Source organism: Equus caballus, chromosome 8, assembly GCF_041296265.1.
Source record: "Equus caballus isolate H_3958 breed thoroughbred chromosome 8, TB-T2T, whole genome shotgun sequence".
NCBI lineage: Eukaryota > Metazoa > Chordata > Mammalia > Perissodactyla > Equidae > Equus > Equus caballus.
The window spans coordinates 25,758,825-25,776,284 of record NC_091691.1 but is presented as its reverse complement, the minus strand read 5'-3'; the positions used below and the strand labels follow the sequence as shown (position 1 = coordinate 25,776,284).

Below are 17,460 nucleotides of genomic sequence, written 5' to 3'. Positions count from 1 at the left end.
TTATGTCCGTTTCCCACGGGGGCAGTAATCCCGTCTCTCTTGTATATTGCCATAGCCCACAGGGTTAGCAGAGTCCTTGGAATATATTAAGAGCTAAATATTTATTGAATGAATGAATGTCGATATAGGTCTGATCACACCTACTGCTCTAGTCCTGAGTTCCAGGTCCACATTTCTGGCTGTCAACTGGACAGCTACATGTACACCCAGACCGGATAGCTCCCCCAGGTTTCTTTAATATTAATACTAAAAGCTAGCTCTTCAATAGCACTTTGTGTAGCTGGCACATAGATTGATTTAATAATCACAGTTACCCTCTGTGATCTCATTTTACAGATGGGGAAACTGAGGCACTGAGTGGTCATGTGACTTGCCCAAGGTCACCCCCCTGGTCCGTGACTGCACCAGGATTAGAACTCAGAGAGGCTCTGGAAGTTTAACCACTAGGCTCAACTGCTTCTGTCTCCTTTTCTGAAGATTGTACCCATTCTCCTAGGCACTTGGGTTCACTATTTGGGGGTCACCTTAGACCCCTGCGTCCCTGTCCCCTCCCTGAAGTTATTTCCATCCCCTCTACCCTCTCATCCCCTTCTTGCCCGGGTCTGGAGGCTCTGGCTGCAGGCTGGCCCTGTGGCTCCTCAATCCTTGTCCCTTCCCAGCAGACTCTCAGTGCATCTTTGCTGCCTCGAGAGAAACACTACCCCAGTCAGGGCATTCTTTATTCATTCCTTCATTCCCCACGGGCCCCCACTGGGTTCAGCTCCATCTCTCCCAGCTGTGGGACCTTGAGCAAGTTACTTAACCTCCTGTGGTGGGTTGAATGGTGCCACCCTTCCTTCCCCCAAAAAAGCTATGTCCACGACTTAGTCCCCAGAACCTGTGAACGTGACCCTATTTGAAAAACGTGTCTTTGCAGATGCGCTTAAGTTAAGGATCCTGAGATGAGATCATCCTGGATTGTGTGGGTGGGCTCTAAATCTAATGACAAGCGTTTTTACAAGACTCACAGAGAAGACAGCCACACAGAAGAGAAGGCCGTGTGTGCGAGACGGAGGCAGAGACTGGAGCGACGGGGCCACCAGCTAAGGAAGCCAGCAGCCTGAAGAGGCAGGAAGGATCCCCCCGGAGCCCTCAGAGGGAGCATGGCCCTGCCCACACCTGGATTTGAGACTTCTGGCCCCTAGAGCTGTCACAATAACTTTCTGTTCTTTTAAGTCAACAAGTCTGTGGCAATTTGTTACGGGAGCTACAGGAATCTGACGTCCTCCCTGTTCCTCCCTGTCCTTCCTGTAGGACGGGAAAAATCATATGTCCGCCTCAGTGGGTTGCTGTGCATGGATCAGACCCTGGTTTTAGCACTCACCAGCTGCCTGGACTTGGGTGTTATTTGACCTCTCTGTGCCTCAGTTTCCTCATTTGTAAAACAGGGGTAATAATACTTCCTAGGATGATGCAAGGCAGCCGTTCCCAAACTTTTTGGTCTCAGGGACCCCTTTCCAAGGGCACTCTTAAAAACTATTGAAGGGGCCGGCCCCGTGGCCGAGTGGTTAAGTTCTCGCGCTCCGCTTTGGCGGCCCAGGGTTCGGATCTTGGGCGTGGACATGGCGCTGCTCACTAGGCTATGTTGAGGTGGCGTCCCACATGCCACAATTAGAAAGACCCACAACTAAAAAAATATATATATATACAACTATGTACTGAGGGGATTTGGGGAGAAAAAAAGGCAGGAAAAAAAAAAAAGAAGATTGGCAACAGTTGTTAGCTCTGGTGCCAATCTTTAAAAATTAAAAAAAAAAAAACCCCACTATTGAAGATCCTGGGCCAGCCCAGTGGCGCAGCGGTTAAGTGCATATGTTCCGCTTCGGCGGCCCGGGGTTTGCCAGTTCGGATCCCCGTACGGACATAGCACCGCTTGGCACGCCATACTGTGGTGGGCATCCCACATATTAAAAAATAAAACATAGAGGAGGATGGGCATGGATGTTAGCTCAGGGCCAGTCTTCCTCAGCAAAAAGAGGAGGACTGGCAGCAGTTAGCTCAGGGCTAATCTTCCTCAAAAATAAAGCTATTGAAGATCCTAAAGAGATTTTGTTACGTGGCTTATATCTATGGATATCTCCTATAACTAGAAATTTAAACTGATGATTTTTTAAAATATTAATTTAAAAATAGGCACATTCCACATATTTTTTAATAAAAAAATGACTCTATGCCCCAAACGAAAAACGTACTGAGGACAGCGGCATGGTTTTATAGTTTTGCAGCTCTCTTTAATATCTAGCTCTTTATAGGATCCTCACATGGGCCTCAAAGCTGCTTCTGCACAGTCATCCTATTGTGACATGCTCTTTTGTGTTAAGCTCGTGAACACTTGCCTCTCACAGATATATATCTGGCAAAAGGACAACCTGAGAGCCACCCTTCGGGTATTGGGGCACCCCAGTGGTGGACAGGCCACACTTTGAGAACTGATGGAGTAAGGATTAAATGAGGAAATATTTGTAAAGTACTTAGAACAATGCCTGGCACATAGTAAGCACTATATATATATATATTTTTAACTAAATATAACACAAATGCTCAATACATTAACTTTTTTTTTTTTTTTCCAGTTTTCATCAAGACGTGCTAGGGGTGGGCTTTATAGTACAAGGGTGTTGGATTTTTCTGCCTTCAAGGACCTCACAGGCTGATGGGAGAGGTGTATGTGTAACCACACCGCTGAAACGCAGTCTTTTAAGAGCAATTTTACCGGCGAAGGTAGCAATTTTATGCGGGAACGCAGAGGAGGGTCCCTCACCCACGCGTGGGGGGTGAGAAGAGGGGAGGGGGTGCGCGTTCAGGAAAGTCTCTCCTGGGGGCAGGCGGGGGGTGTCTGATGGGCAAGTGGATTCAGCCCTGTCAAAAGGACAGGTGACTTGGGGCAAGAAGATTCGAGATGCTGAGATCCAAACCCCGGCCTCGCCTTCTCTGTGAAGTGGCCTTTATGCCACAAGGAGCCACTAATTGACGTGGCTCGGCGGGCGGGGCAGCCCGGCGGCCTGGGGAGCAGAGGACCCCACGACCCTGCTGCCCCCCTGCGGGGCGCCTCTACTGGAGCGCAGGGCCCGGCGCCGCCAGGTCCCCCGGGTCACCGGGTCGGCGGGGCGGTCTGCGGGCCGGGAGATGGTGGGGGGGGGTTCCTCGCTTCCTCCCCAGGATGGGCCCCATCCCGGAGTCCCCCTCAAGCCCCCTCCATTGCTCTCCAACGCAGGGGCCGCCGCCGCCGCTGCGAATCGTCCAGACGCCAGCGCCCCCCGCCCCCGTCCCCGTCCCCCGGGCGAGCCGCGAGCGCTCGGGGCGGGAGGCGCAGAGGAGGAGCCAGGACCGCGCCGGGGAGGGGGCGCCGGCGGCCGCGGAGCAGGAGGGTCCGGCGGGGAGAGCGAGGCGCTGCCGGGCGGGCGGGGGTGCGGGGCCGCTGGGCACCCAGGGCGCCCCCGGGCGGCGGCAGGCGGCGCGCCCCTCGCCAGGCCGGGATCGGGGCGGGGCGCGCGGCATCCCCGCGGGGGGAGCGGCTCGCCCGGCCTCGGCGCCGCCAAAGTTTCCCGGAGGAGCCGCAGCCGCCCTTCCTTCCCAGGCCCCGGGCGCGGGGCGACCCTCGGGCGAGGACTGTTTCCGAGGGCGGCGGGGCCCCCTCTCCAGCCAGACCCCGCGCCTCCATTGCGCCCAACTCGGATTCCCAAGTTCTTGGGAGGCGCCGCGGGCCTGCGCACGCGCGCCTTCCTCGGCTCCCCCTCCTCCTCCTCCTCCTCCTCCTCCTCCCCCACTTGGGAGCAGGCTCGGGGCCGAGCCGGGCGCCGAGACCCGGGCCCGCGCGCCGCCCGCCGCCGCCGCCGCCGCCTCCGCCCATGCCCACGCCGGCCGGCCGCCCGGGGCGCCCCCGCCCGAGGGCCAGCTGAGCGCGGCCGGCGGCGCGCAAGGTGGGCCCGGCCCGGCGCTGCCCTCGACAGCGGCAAGTTTGGGAGTTGCACTAGTTGGCGGGGTGCGGGGGAGGCCGGGCGGGGGGCCATGGAGGAGGACCGGGGGTCGTCGCCGGGGGCCGAGTCGGCGCTGGAGAAGAACGTGGCGGAGCTGACCGTCATGGACGTGTACGACATCGCGTCGCTCGTGGGCCACGAGTTCGAGCGGGTCATCGATCAGCACGGCTGCGAGGCCATCGCGCGCCTCATGCCCAAGGTCGTGCGCGTCCTGGAGATCCTGGAGGTGCTGGTCAGCCGCCACCACGTCGCGCCCGAGCTGGACGAGCTGCGCCTCGAGCTGGACCGTCTGCGCCTGGAGAGGATGGACCGCATCGAGAAGGAGCGCAAGCACCAGAAGGTGGGCAGCGGCCTCAGTCTGCCCATCCGGGCAGTGGGGCCGCGGGACCTAAGGGCCCCCCAGCGTTGGGCGACTGTAGGTGCACCCATACGTGTATACAGGGACAAGACGAGAGGAGACCCGACTGGATGAGAGAGGGAGAGAGGGAGACCCCTGGCCCTCTTTTGCTCAGCCAGGGGCACCTGGCATATACCACCCCAGAGATTAAGGGCAGTTCTTTGGAGTCATACCTGAGTTCCAATCCTACCTTTACTATTTAATAGCTGTGTGGCCTTGGGTACGTTACTTAACCTCTCTGTGCTTTGTTTCCTCACATGTCAAATGGTGATAGTATTAGGACCCACCTTATAAGAATTAAAAGGCATGATATATGTAAAGTGCTTAGATAATATTATTTTCCGGAAATGAAAGAAGCCCCTTGCCCTTCAGTGTTACCCAAGAAGATGTGACACCAGGCCCCTCTTTTCATCCCACCGCGGAACGCCCCACAGCAAAGGGGGTGTGACCTCCAGCCCCTGAGCTCCTAGACCCACAGTCTCTGGGTTCCTGCTTGCAAGTTGCTTCCCAGGGTTCCTTCTAGATATTAGTCTGTACTCCGAAGTGTTTGCCTCCCCCTGGTTTTATCTTTAATCCTCAGAGAATGATGTGAGGTAGGAATTATCATCTTCATTTTACAGATGAAGAAACCGAGGGTCAGAGTGAGGGGGAGAGATTCCTGCCGAGTTAGTGCTGAGAGAGTCCCACCCGCAGTGAGAGTCATTCCAGCGTTTCTTCCCCATCCTGTGTGGATTTGGGGAAGGGGGTGATCTGGGGCAGCGTTAGAGCTAAGCCTGTGCCTTGCGAACAAGAATCTCTCTGGGCTCATGAACCAGGGCTTCCCCACTGGGCCAGGAGTCCAGACTAGGTGTCTGAGGAGAAGGAAGTGGGAGATGTGTGGTTTCCTGCTGTAACCTCAGCCCAGGGAAGCTCCTGTCAGACCCTTCAGACTGAGAATGGGAGGAAACGCCTTTCCTTGGGAGCTCAGAGTGCCTGAGCAGGCTCTGGCTTGCTGTGTGGCCTCAGGAAATACCCTTGGCCTCTCTGAACCTCCCTGGCAGGCCATCACCTATCGTGTTCTTTGAGGTCTATGTGTTTTCAAGGAAGATGGCCCAGGCTGTGTCTCCAGTCTCACCCTGAGGGCAGATCCACGGGTGGTTAAGAGCGCCAGTGTTGGCCAGGTTTGACTGTGTTTGTCCTCGTAGGTCCCTTTGCCCTGGGGTCAGAAGGAAACTCAAGCTCCCAAGAGTTAGGCAACATTTCCAAGATCACACTGGGAGCTTGAAAATGCCCAGCCCTATAATTAATGTCAAGCTTCCCAGGAGCGGGGACTTTGGAGCCAGACAGCCTGGTTTCAAACCCTACCCCTCCTGGGCTGTGTGATCTTGGGCAGGTCACCCAGCCTCTCTGTGCCTCAGTTTCCTCAGCTGTAAGACGGGGGTAATAATAGTACCCGTCTCGTGGGGTTGTGGTGAGAATGAGAGTTAATATGTGTGAAGTGCTCAGGAGAGAGCCCGGCCCATTGCGAGGGCCTGCTAGGTGTTGCCTGTTGCTTTTAGGCCTGCGGGACGTTCACTGAGGTGCCTGCAGGCTGACATTGGGGACCCACCCCCATCGCGGGCACCCCTGCTCCCACCCCACATCCCTCCGTCTCTCCTAGAGGGTCAGGGAAGGAAGGGACCTTGCCATCCTCTCACGTGGCTGCCTCTTCTTAACAGGGACGAGGGGGCTTAGCCCACGTCACACGGAAGTCCTGGCATTCGTGTCCCCGCCCCCGGCATTTTAGTTCTGCTGCCACCAGGCTGGGAGGCACCCCTGGGAGCCATCGGAGGCCACTAGGCCCGGAGTCGGGTGGAACTCTCAGCCAGCTGCACTTGTCGCTTCTGGAATGCTGTCAGCCGGGAAGGAAACCCCAGTGTGTCCAGAGCCAGGGCTGTTTGTAAACATTAAGGATCCCTGAGAAATCAGAGGACAAAATCCTTTTTTTTTTTTTGTATCTCAGCCCCAGGCTCCTTTACTTTGTATTTTGAGAAACAAGAGATTTCTCTGATTTTTTTCCCCTGTAGTCTCAAAGGCTCTTCAAGGTGTTATTTCCACAAAAATCTTCTTAGCATGTTCTTGGGCTTATTCTCTGTTCTTTCCCTCCTTCCTTCGTTCCTTAATTCCTCACTCTCTCTTTCAACAAATATGGCTCCAGTAAAGCATGCACCCTCTCTTCCCTCAACTCCTCCTCCCAGCAGACCCCCAGATTCAGTCAGTTCTGCTCATCACTCAGACCCAGGCCATAGTCTTATCATGTTCTACCTGATTGCTCAGTCTGCAACCCCATCGACAAGCCACAGCGTGCAACGTGTGTCGTAGGTGACGTGGGCAATGCAGAGAAAAGGAATGCCAGTCTTCCTCTCGGGCAGCACTGGGTAATTGGGAAGACAGGAAAAACACACCAAGAGGCTTCAGAAAGTGGTGGCTGTGCAGATACAGTTGCTATAATGCAAACAGTAAATGTTATTCATTTATTCATTCAGCAGATTGATTTATTGAGCATCTGTGAGCCAGGCACTGTTCTCGGCTCTGGGGAGACAGCAGTGACCACAGATGAGGTCATTGCCCTCATGGACCAGACGTTCTAGTGCAGTGCTGTCCCAGAGAAATGTAATGTGGCTTGTCACATTAATAAAAAGACCCAGCTAAGGTTAATTTTAATAACATATTGTATCAAAATCAGCGTATCCAAAATATTTCAACATGTAATCAATGTAAAAATTTTTTCTTGGGATATAATTGACATATAACATTGTATTCATTTTAGGTATACAACATAATGATTTGATATATGTATATATCGTGAAACGATTGCCGCAGTAAGTTTAGTTAACATCCATCACTACACATAGTTACAAAAAAATTTATTGAGATATTTTTCATTCTTTTTTCCTACGTCTTCAGAAATCCAGTGCATATTTAACCTTTCCTGCGTGTTTCCGTTCAGACCAGCCACATTTCAAGTGCTCAGCAGCCACACGTGGCTTGTGGGCTGCTCTGTGGAATGGTGCAATTCTAGTGTGAGGGAATAGTTTTTTTTTTAAAGTTTTAAAAATTTCCCCTTATGATAAGTGCCATGAAGAAAATAAAACAGGGACATATGAAAGAGACTGGCCAGGGTGGGGATCTGTTAGATGGAGCAGTCAGGAAGACTTCCCTGAGGAGGTGACATCTGAACTGAGATCTGAATGAGGTGTAGGTGCCAGCCATGGAGAGATCTGGAGGAAGGGCATTCTAGGCAGAAGCTACAGCAAGTGCAAAGGCCCTGAGGTAGGGATGAGCTTGGTGTGTTCAAGGAACACAAAGAAGGCCAGTGTGGCTAGAGCAGAGCAAGTGAGGAGGAGGAGTGGGAGATGAGGTCAGGGAGGGCCAGGGGTCTGGTTATGCTGGGCCTTGTAGGCCAGTGTAAGGAGTCTGAAGGCTATTAGTGTTGAGACAAGGCAAAGAAGGCGATCAACCAGGGGTGACTTCCTGGAAGAGCCTTTTTAGCTGGTATGGAGGCAAGGTTAAATTCTCTGTGGTCAGCTCAGAGGCAAGAACCAGCTCCCCCAGCATCGACTTCAGTTCACTGAGAGAAGAAAAAAAGAACTGAGGGTTAAAGTCTGTATTCATCTCCTGTTGCTGCTATAACAAATTGCCGTAAACTTACTGGCTCAAAACAACGCAAATTTATTATCATACTGGATAATATATTAATATCAATATAGATAATACCAGATAAAGTTCTGGAGGTCAGAAGTCAGAAATGGGTCTTAACTGGGTTAAAATCAGGGTGTCAGGAAATTCGTTCCTTCTAGTAGCTTTTGGGGAGAATCCATTCCTTGCCTTTCCCAGCTTCCGGAGGCCACCAACACTCCTTGGCTTTTGGCCCCTTCCTCCATCTTTGGAGCCAGCAGAGTAGCATCTTCAAATCCCGGACTCTGACCTCTGCTTGTGTGGCCATGTCGCCTGTGACCCTCACCCTCCTGCCTCCCTCTTTCACTTAGAAGGACCCTTATGATTACACTGGGCCCACCCGGATGACCCAGGAGAGTCTCTCCATCTCAGCGTCCTTAGCTGGATCGCATCTGCAAAGTCCCTTTTGCCATGTGAAGTCAAATTAGGGATTTGGATGTGCACGTCTTTGGGGGCCATTGTCCTGCCTCCCCCAGCCAGTTACACATGACTGAGCCCTGCTGGGGCCCTCCGTGTGCCTGGCCCGCACCAGGCGGGAGCAGAGAAGGATGGGCTGGAAGAGCCTGACTCTGCTTCCGGCCACGCCTGCGCTTGAGAAGGTCACATGCCCACTCCATCCTTCCACCACCACTTCCGCCCTCTGGCCCTGCCCTTCACCTCCCCTGGTGACCTTGAAGCCCTGTGCGCACACTTAGTTGTCACCTCTCATTTCCCCAGCGCAGCAGGCTCCCCGACAAAGGCGAGGGGATTTAGGGACTTATTTAAAAGATGAACAGAGGCGACGCAGCACGTCCGGCCACCGGGGCCGCCTCGGGATGGGCTGCAGGAGGAGCAGAAATCAGCAAACACGTCTGTGGCACATTCTGGGTGCTGGGCACTGTTCCAGACATTGACATGTGTTAACCCTTTCATCCTCACGACGACCCTCAGAGGTCGTTCTGCACTATTTTCCTCATTGCCAAGGCACTCAGAGGTTGAATAACTTGTCCACGATCAGCTCGTTAGTGGCGGAAACAGGATTCAAAGTCGGGTCAACGGGCTCCAGTGTCCACGCTGTAAACCGCCATCCATACAGGCTGCAGCCATAATGCTGTGGAGTTTATGGTTTTACGCGTACCTTTTTTTTTGATAACCTTTATTGAATATAATTCACATGCTGTACAATTCATCCAATGAAAGTGTGCAATTCAGCGGTTTTTAGTACATTCCCAGAGTTGTGCAACCATCACCACAGTTAATTTTAGAACATTTTCGTTATTCCAGAAAGAAAACCCATACCCTTGAACAGTCACGCCTCAGTCCCGCCCCAACCCTCCGCCCTAGACAGCCGCCAGTCTGCTTCCTGTCTCTATGGATTTACCTATTCTGGATGTTTCACGTTGCTGGAATCATGTAATATGTGGCCTGTTGTGACTGGCTGCTTTTGCTTAGCATGACGTTTTCAAGGTTCATCCGGGTTGTAGCAGGTGTCAGTGCTTCATTCCTCTTTGTCTGAATAACATTCTGTTGTCTGGATGGCCCACATTTTGTTCACCCGTTCGTCAGTGGATAGACCTCTGGATTTTTTCTACCTCTGGGCTGTTGTGAATAGTGCTGCTTTGCACACTGGTGAACACGTTTTTGTGCAGACCTGTTTTCATGTTTCCTGGGCAGATCCTGGGAGTGGAATTGCTGGGTTGTATGGTGCCTGCATTTAACTTATTGAGGAACCACCAGCCTGCTTTCCACAGCGGCCACCCCGTTTTCCATGCTCACCGGGAATGCCCCCCATTTCATCATATCCTTGTCAACACTTGTTATCTGTTTCTCTGATTACAGCCTTCCTCAAAATAATTTTAATAGACTGATGGTTGAGGTCTATCCTCACCTCAAGCCTGTGAGCCTTCATAATTGGGCTCCCCAATGAAGGGAAACTGAGGCTCAGAGTTGTAAAGTGAGTTGCCCAGGACCGCTTGAAGAGATGCCTGTGTCAGACATACAGAGAACTCTGGGGCCGGGTGGCATCCCGGGGTCTTTGCAGCCTCTTTCTCCCTTGGGGAGAGGTTTGTCCCCACTGAGGGTCTGTTGAAAGATCAGGGACGTGACCTCCCGGGAGGCTGGGAATTTGGGGGTTCCCAAAGCCCGGGCTGCTCATGCACTCTCTCCCCGTCTGCGTAGTTAAAGGTGCGGTTCCAGCCCCGTGGTTGTCCCTGGGGCGGTTCTGACCCGGCCAGGTCCTCACAGCGTAAACGCAGGCCTTGCCCAGAGGAAGGGCGCTTCTGTTTCTCGCAGAGTCGCACGTGGGCTCATGGTGGCCTGTCTGCTCACTGCCGAGGCCTGGTTCTCAGGGGCAGGGGACGACCCAGAGCACCGGTGACCCCGAGTGGCTCCCGAGGGTTGGGGGGTGAAGCCGCTGTCACCCCACGCTGCCGTCGCCTTCGCAGGAGCTGGAGCTGGTGGAGGACGTGTGGCGAGGGGAGGCACAGGACCTGCTTTCCCAGATCGCCCAGCTTCAGGAGGAGAACAAACAGCTCATGACCAACCTCTCCCACAAGGACGTCAGCTTCTCCGAGGAGGAGTTCCAGAAGCATGAAGGTAAGAGGGGTCAGCACGGGAGGTCAGGGGCAGGCGGTTCCCGCTGGCGTCACCCGCGTCGTCAGTGACGGTAATGGTCACAGTGCTTCTAATTGCTAGAGCCTTCGTCCCCCCTTGTCACTGTCACTCTGCCTGAGAGACATTGTTTAGCCTCATTTACAGATGCTGAAACTGAGAGGTGCATTCAACAAATTGGTACAGATTCCTCACTGTTCTAGGCTCTTTTCTAGGCAGTGGGCATGCACGTTGGACAAGACAAAGACCCTGCCCTCATGAAGCTTATGTTCTAGTGTGGACGAGATAGGTGATATAGATGTAAACAAACGAGTAGATGGCAGTTCCAAACGGTGACGAGTGCTATGGAAGAACTAAAACAGGGGGCCGTGATAAAGGTGACTTGGTGGGGGGCTTCTCTAGATCCAGTAAAGGCCTCTGACGAGGTGACGTTTGGGCCCTAATAAAGTGGCAGAGTGAGCCGTGCAGATAGCTTGGGGGGAAGCAAAGGCCCTGGGGCATGTCTGTTTATGGAAAACCAAGAAGGCCAGTGTCACAGAAGGTGATCGAGGCCAAGGGTGGATTCAGATGAGGTCAGAGGGGTCAGCAGGGGTCAGATCACATAGTCCCTTAGAGGCCAAGGTCTGGATGGTATCCAGGTGTGCTGGGAAGAGATTTGAGATACTCGTCACAGGGACACATGTGGCAATGAGCAAGCCAGGATGGTGACGCAGGTCTGAATGGCGCTGGAGCCCCTCAGTGGTCATTCATCTTACCAATGGTGATCTAGAACCTTCACTCCAGGCCCACTGCTGGTGCTGGGGAAGCAAAGACAGAGAGAGGGATCTGGTCTGGGCACCCTGGGCTGCATTGGCTCTGCTCTCCCCCGCGATCCCCTTCCCAGTCGTAGGCTGCCTCTTGTGGCTCACCCCAGGGAATCTCATCCCCGTCTCTTCAGTCTGGGAGAGCTCCTTGTGGTCCCACACCAGCCCCTCCTCGTGTTGGATGGGGTGGGCGATGGACTTTTGTTGGGGCCTGGGGAAGTTCAGAACTTGTGGTTACAACTGTGTGAGAATAAAGTAGCGCACTGATAAGGACTGTAGGGACCCAGAAAAAAGGAAGTGTTTGATCCAGGTGCTGGAATTCTCTTTTCCTTGGGTTTCCCTTGTTGAGATGTAATTATTGCAGTGAAAGCAAAAGTCTTGGTGGTTATGAGCAGTGGCTTCAGAGCCAGACTGCCCACGTTTGAATGCTAATCCCAGGTCTTCCCTCCTGAGTGGCCCTGATCAAGCCACTTGACCTCTGTGTGCCTGAGTTGCTCCCCATGTAAAAATGGGAGAAATAAACATATCTCCCTCCTAAGGTTGTGGTGAGGGTTAAATGTATTAATACGTGTACACTGCTTAGAATAGTACCTGGTACGTGCACTCAGCAAGTGCTAGCTATTATTACTGTGAGTTCTTGTTATCTAGTCCAACCTCCTTATTGAGTGGATGAGGAAAACTTAGGCTGAGAGAGGGGCGGTGATTTGCCCAAGGTCACACAGCAAGTTAGTGGCAGAGTCAGGACTAGAACTCAGGTCTGCTGAAATCAGCCCCATGAAGGAAGGCTTATATTTCTCTGGGACCCCTTGATTGGGGGCTCCCAGAGACATGTGGTGCAGTCTGACAAGGAGGTGGGAATCATGCCCAGCCCCAGGGATGGGGCCACTGATATTCCAGTGCCCCGGCGCTTACAGTTCCAGACAGAGGGCTGTTCGTTCTGTCACCCTTTGTAAGCTTGTTTGTCACTCTGTGCCTGGCGCTCTGGACTGTGTCAGGTTGGAGGCGGAGAGGCACATGTGAGGGCCTGAATCTCCCTCCTGCAGTGCCAAAGGGGCAGGGGCAGAAGTGCGTGGCTAAAGGAAACTGTTTTTCTACTCACAGTACTTCTGACACCAAACGTGTGTGGGTTTTCCCCCACACCAACCAGTTTTCCAACTCCCCAGACACCAACTGTGCGTCCTACAGTTTAATTCAATTCTGACCCCACAGGTTAGGGGCTCAGGCCCACCAGACTGCCCCACATCAGAGGCCAGGTGTAAGTAGCCGGTCTTCAGGAAACCCACTCTCCTGTCCGACTTGCTTACAAAGTTGGGGGTTCCCACAACTCCCTCCTGAGGTTCAGTAGTTTGTAGGAACGGCTCACGAACTCAGAGAAACACTTTGCCTGCTATTACCGGTTTATAAAGGATACAAAGGATATTAGAAAGGAGACAGATGAAAAGGTACATAGAGCGAGGTCTGGAAGAGTCCCAAGCGCAGGAGCTCTGTCCCAATGGAATTGGGGTGTGTCACCCTCCAACCCAGAAGCTCTCCAAATCCCATTGTTTAGGGATTAATGGATGTTCATTATGTAGGCATGATTGCTTAAATCGTTGGCCATTGGTGATTAGCTCAATTCCCAGCTCCTTTCCCCTCTCCAGAGGTCAGGGGGTAGGGTTGACAGTTCCGACTCTAATCATGCCTCGGTCTTCCTGCCAATGCCCCCATCCCGAAGCTGTCTAGGGGCCCACCAAGAGACACCTCATTAACATAAACTGAGACATCGTCAAAAGGGGCTTGTTATCAATAACAAAAGACACTCCTCTCACCCCTATCACTCAGGAAATTACAAGGGTTTTAGGAGCTCTTGTGCCAAGAACTGGGGTCAAAGACCAAATATATATTTCTTATTATATCACAATATCACAGCATCATAATAGTACACACTGAGTCCCTCAGATGAAGGCAAGAAGGACGAGAAGACCAAACAGAGCGAGTGTAAGAAACAGAGAGCACAGGAGGGGTAGATGATAGGATGAGAGATTCAAACAGTTATGACAGAGGTTATATTAAATGTAAATGCACTAAAAGTTCTAAATAAAAGACAGAGATTATCAGAAAGAATTTTTAAAATTCAAATATATGTTGTTTATGAGACATCTCTTATAAAGATTGAAAGTAAAAGACTGGGAAAAGAGACACCTCGCAAACACCAACCAAAAGAAAGCTGGTGTAACTAGACGATTGTGGGACAAAACAGACTTAAGGCAAAAGCATTACTGTGGATAAAGAAAGTTACTCTTTAATGATAAAGAGTGATTTACCAGGAAATTATAATTGTTTTCAATTTGTACATACCTAGTAATTTAGCCTCAAAATATATAAAGCTCAAGTGAACAGAAATATGTCCAGAAGAGGCAAATCTATAAAGATAGAAAGTAGATTAGTGGTTGCCAAAGGCTAGAGAGAGGTTGGGAAAGGGAGTGACTGCCTCTGGGTACAAGGTTTCTTTTTGGAGTGATGAAAACATAGTGGTGATGGTTGCATAACTTTGTGAATATATTAAAAACCACCAAGTTGTGCACTTTAAATATAAGTATTTGTTTATTTTTCTTTCTTTCTTTTCTTTTCTTTATTTTTTTCTTTTGCTGAGGAAGATTCACTCTGAGCTACCATCTGTGGCAGTCTTCTTCTATTTTGTATGTGGGTCACCACCACAGTGTGGCCACCGGTGAGTGGTGTAGGTCTGTACCTGGGATCTGAACCCACAGAGCTGGGCCACCCAAGTAGAGTGCACTAAACTTAACCACTAGGCCATGAGGCCAGCCCTTAATATAATAATTTAAAGAGTGGGCAGAAATTAAAAGAGAAATACATCCACTATCATAGTGGGAGATTTTAACATGGCTCACTTAGTAATTGATGGAATAAAGCAGAAAATAACAGTAAATATCTAGAACACAATCAGTGGAGTAGTCACACCGGTGCACTCTGTCAATGCCTCTGCCTGCCCCTCCCCAGGTCCACACGTGAGAGGTCAGGCGCCAGCCCCAGCTCCTGGAACTGTTGGCCCAGTGAGCCCAGGGAGACAAAAGGCAGACAGAATAGCCGGAGAGATGGACCTGCTCCAGCAGGCGGACATGGCAGCTGAGGATGGTTATGTATACGCATGCACACTCACACACACACACACACACACGCAGGCGTGCACCCATGCACCATGCAGCATACCTGCCCAAGGACCCCAGAACTGGACTCAGTTAAGGGTGAGATTTGAATTTCCTCCCTCAAAAATGTGTAAGAAGGCAGTCAATTGCATACAGCTGGAGAACTGGACAACAGCAAAAACTTACTGAGGCATTTTGGTTAAAATTTTCTCTCATCAAAGGAGACCTGGGGGCTGGCCTGGTGGCGCAGCAGTTAAGTGCGCACATTCCGCTTCGGCGGCCCCGGGTTCACCGGTTCGGATCCCGGGTGTGGACATGGCATCCCTTGGCAAGCCATGCTGTGGCAGGCATTCCACATATAAAGTAGAGGAAGATAGGCACGGATGTTAGCTCAGGGCCAGTCTTCCTCAGCGAAAAGAGTAGGATTGGCAGCAGATATTTACCTCGGGGCTAATCTTCATCAAAAAAAAAAAGGAGACCTGAGCGTGGGGGATTTTAAAGCCCCTGCCCTACTGTCCTTCTGCCTTAAGACCTGAGGATGTTGATGTTATTTTTTTCCATGTTTTACTTTCTAGGAAAAAATAATAATAAAAATAATTTTTTAAAAATTTAAATATAAACATGATTTTTTTTTAAGTCAAACAATGCAAAGGGTTATGGTGAACACTCGGTCTCCCTCGCGCCAAGCGCTCTGCCCAGAGGCAGCCCCGGAGACCGCTCACTCTGTGTCTTTCTGCAGATATTTTGTGTATGTTCAAATGTGCATGTTTACACAAATGCAGAAGGGGGATATCCCTTTCCCCCACACACAAATGGTAATCTATTCTAAACTGTTCTGCCCTTTAGTTCTTGGGTCGATTTTTTTTTCCTTTTTTAAGATAGATGTTTATTTGGGGATAATTTTAATTTACTGAGAAGTTGCAAAGACAGTGCAGAGAGTTCCCGCAGAGCTGTCAGCAGTCTCCCCTAATAGCAACATCTCACGTTACCGCCGTCACTGGTCAGGATGCGGAAGCCTGCCTGGGCATGTTGCTGGGAGCTAACCTGCAGGCTGTATTCGGATCCGCCAGGTTTTACATCCACGTCCTTCTGTTCCTTGCGCCAGTCCAGGATGCCTCATTGGATACGGCGCACCTTGATTGTTTCACTCAGTCTTCTCTCACGGAGTTTCCACATCAGTACACATCTGTTTCTTTCTTTTTGAAGAACTGCAAAGCAGTGTCACGTGAATTCAGACCTTGAACTCAGAGGCTTCAGATCTCAGCTCAGCTAGATTCCAACCCTGGCCAGATTATTACCTTTCCGTAAATCAGCCTCTTCACGGTAAAAAGTGGGTATTATTATGAGGATTAAATGAGGTAATACGTGTAAAGTGTTTAGCACATAATAAGCACTAGATAAACGTTTGCTGTTACCTGTTTTATAAGAGCTTTATTGCAACATCAATTCACCTGTGGAAACTGCACAATTCAGTTGTTTTTAGTATATTCACGGAGTTGTGCAACCATCACCACAATTTTAGGACATTTTTGTCACCTTAAAAAGAAACACTAGACCCTTTAACTATCATTAGCCAACCCCTCCCACTCCTGCCCCACCCCCGGCCATAATCGCTTTCTACTAATCTACTTTCTGCCTCTATGAATTTACCTGTTCCGGACAATTCCTGTAAATGGAATCATATAATATGTGACCTTTTGTGTCTGGGTTCTTTTCCTTAATATAATGTTTTCAAGGTCCATCCAGATTGCGGCAGGTGTCAGTGCTTCATTCCTTTCTATGGCTGACTCCTAGTCCATTGTGTGGATGGACCACATGCTGTTTATCCGTTCCTCTGTTGATGGACACTTGGGTTGTTTGCAGCTTTTGGCCGTTATGCCTAATGCGGTTATGAACATTCTGGTACAAGTTTTTGTGTGGATGTGTGTTTTCAGCACTTTGGGGTATATACCCAGGGATAGCCTTGCTGGGTCATTTGGTAACAATGCTGAACTGATTGAGGAACCTGTAGCCATCTTTTTGTCTGTGACATTTCTGTAGGGCACCCGGAGGCCTCTGGGGTGACCCAGGAACTCCCCTGCCTGCCCCAAAGATGCCTGAGAGGCCTCAGGGCCCCCAGGCGTGGACCCAAAGGCCCCGAGCCACTCCCTTGCACATCGTTGCATCTGTGTGCACGCAGCGCGCTCTGTGTGGGAGAGCTTTGCCTCAGCTTTCCGAAGCCCCGCCGGGCTTGTCATGAGACAGCCCGCCCTGCCTGATGGGAGGCGCACTTAATTGGCATCCGTGTGGCGCTGGCTCCTAAATGGTTAGCTTGGGGAGGCTGGGCTGCTCCGCTCAGCAGCAGCCCCCATCCTAGTGAAGAGCCCGGGCAGATGCCAGGCATGCCTTTTATTTTTATTTTGCATGGGAAACCATGGGAACACAGCAAGGACAAAAGTGTTTCTTCCACCTGTGAGAGGAACAGACATTGGGCAGAGGGGTCCGCAGGAGAAGTGGAGCCTGCTAAGTTAGACTGTGTGCCAGATGCCACTATGAGCAGTGGGCTGGGGCCTAGGGGAGACTGAGGGTGCAGGGGTGCCGTTGTGCGATGGGGCGAGTGGGGTGGGGCAGCTGCTCGGAGGAGCCGGCCCTGTGTAGGACAGTGTTGCTTTCTTGGAGATTAATGCTGGGGCTGCGCTCAGAGCCGTCTTGGTGATCTCCTGTCTCCACTCCCTGGAAGTTTCCAGATTAAAAAGCACTTCCCAGCCCCTGGTTTTCGGAAATCTGTCTTGTCAGCTGGAGGGCAACAATAGAAGCTACTTGTTAGCACATGT

General features: G+C 51.4%; 1 protein-coding gene across 4 annotated transcripts in view; it reads left to right on the top strand.

Moving 5' to 3' along the window:
- The first annotated feature begins 3,534 nt into the window (after positions 1 to 3,534).
- Positions 3,535 to 17,460, top strand: part of RILPL1 (Rab interacting lysosomal protein like 1) — a 44,410-nt gene continuing 30,484 nt past the window's right edge. For 2 of the 4 annotated variants that reach the window (XM_014742216.3, XM_023647288.2), the window contains exons 1-2: positions 3,538 to 4,356; positions 10,533 to 10,683. In XM_014742216.3, coding sequence (XP_014597702.2) covers positions 4,048 to 4,356; positions 10,533 to 10,683 — 460 coding nt within the window. In that variant the 5' untranslated portion in view covers positions 3,538 to 4,047. Of the gene's footprint in view, positions 4,357 to 10,532; positions 10,684 to 17,460 lie in introns of all 4 variants that reach the window. The other 2 variants (XM_023647285.2, XM_023647286.2) reach the window with 2 other exon arrangements.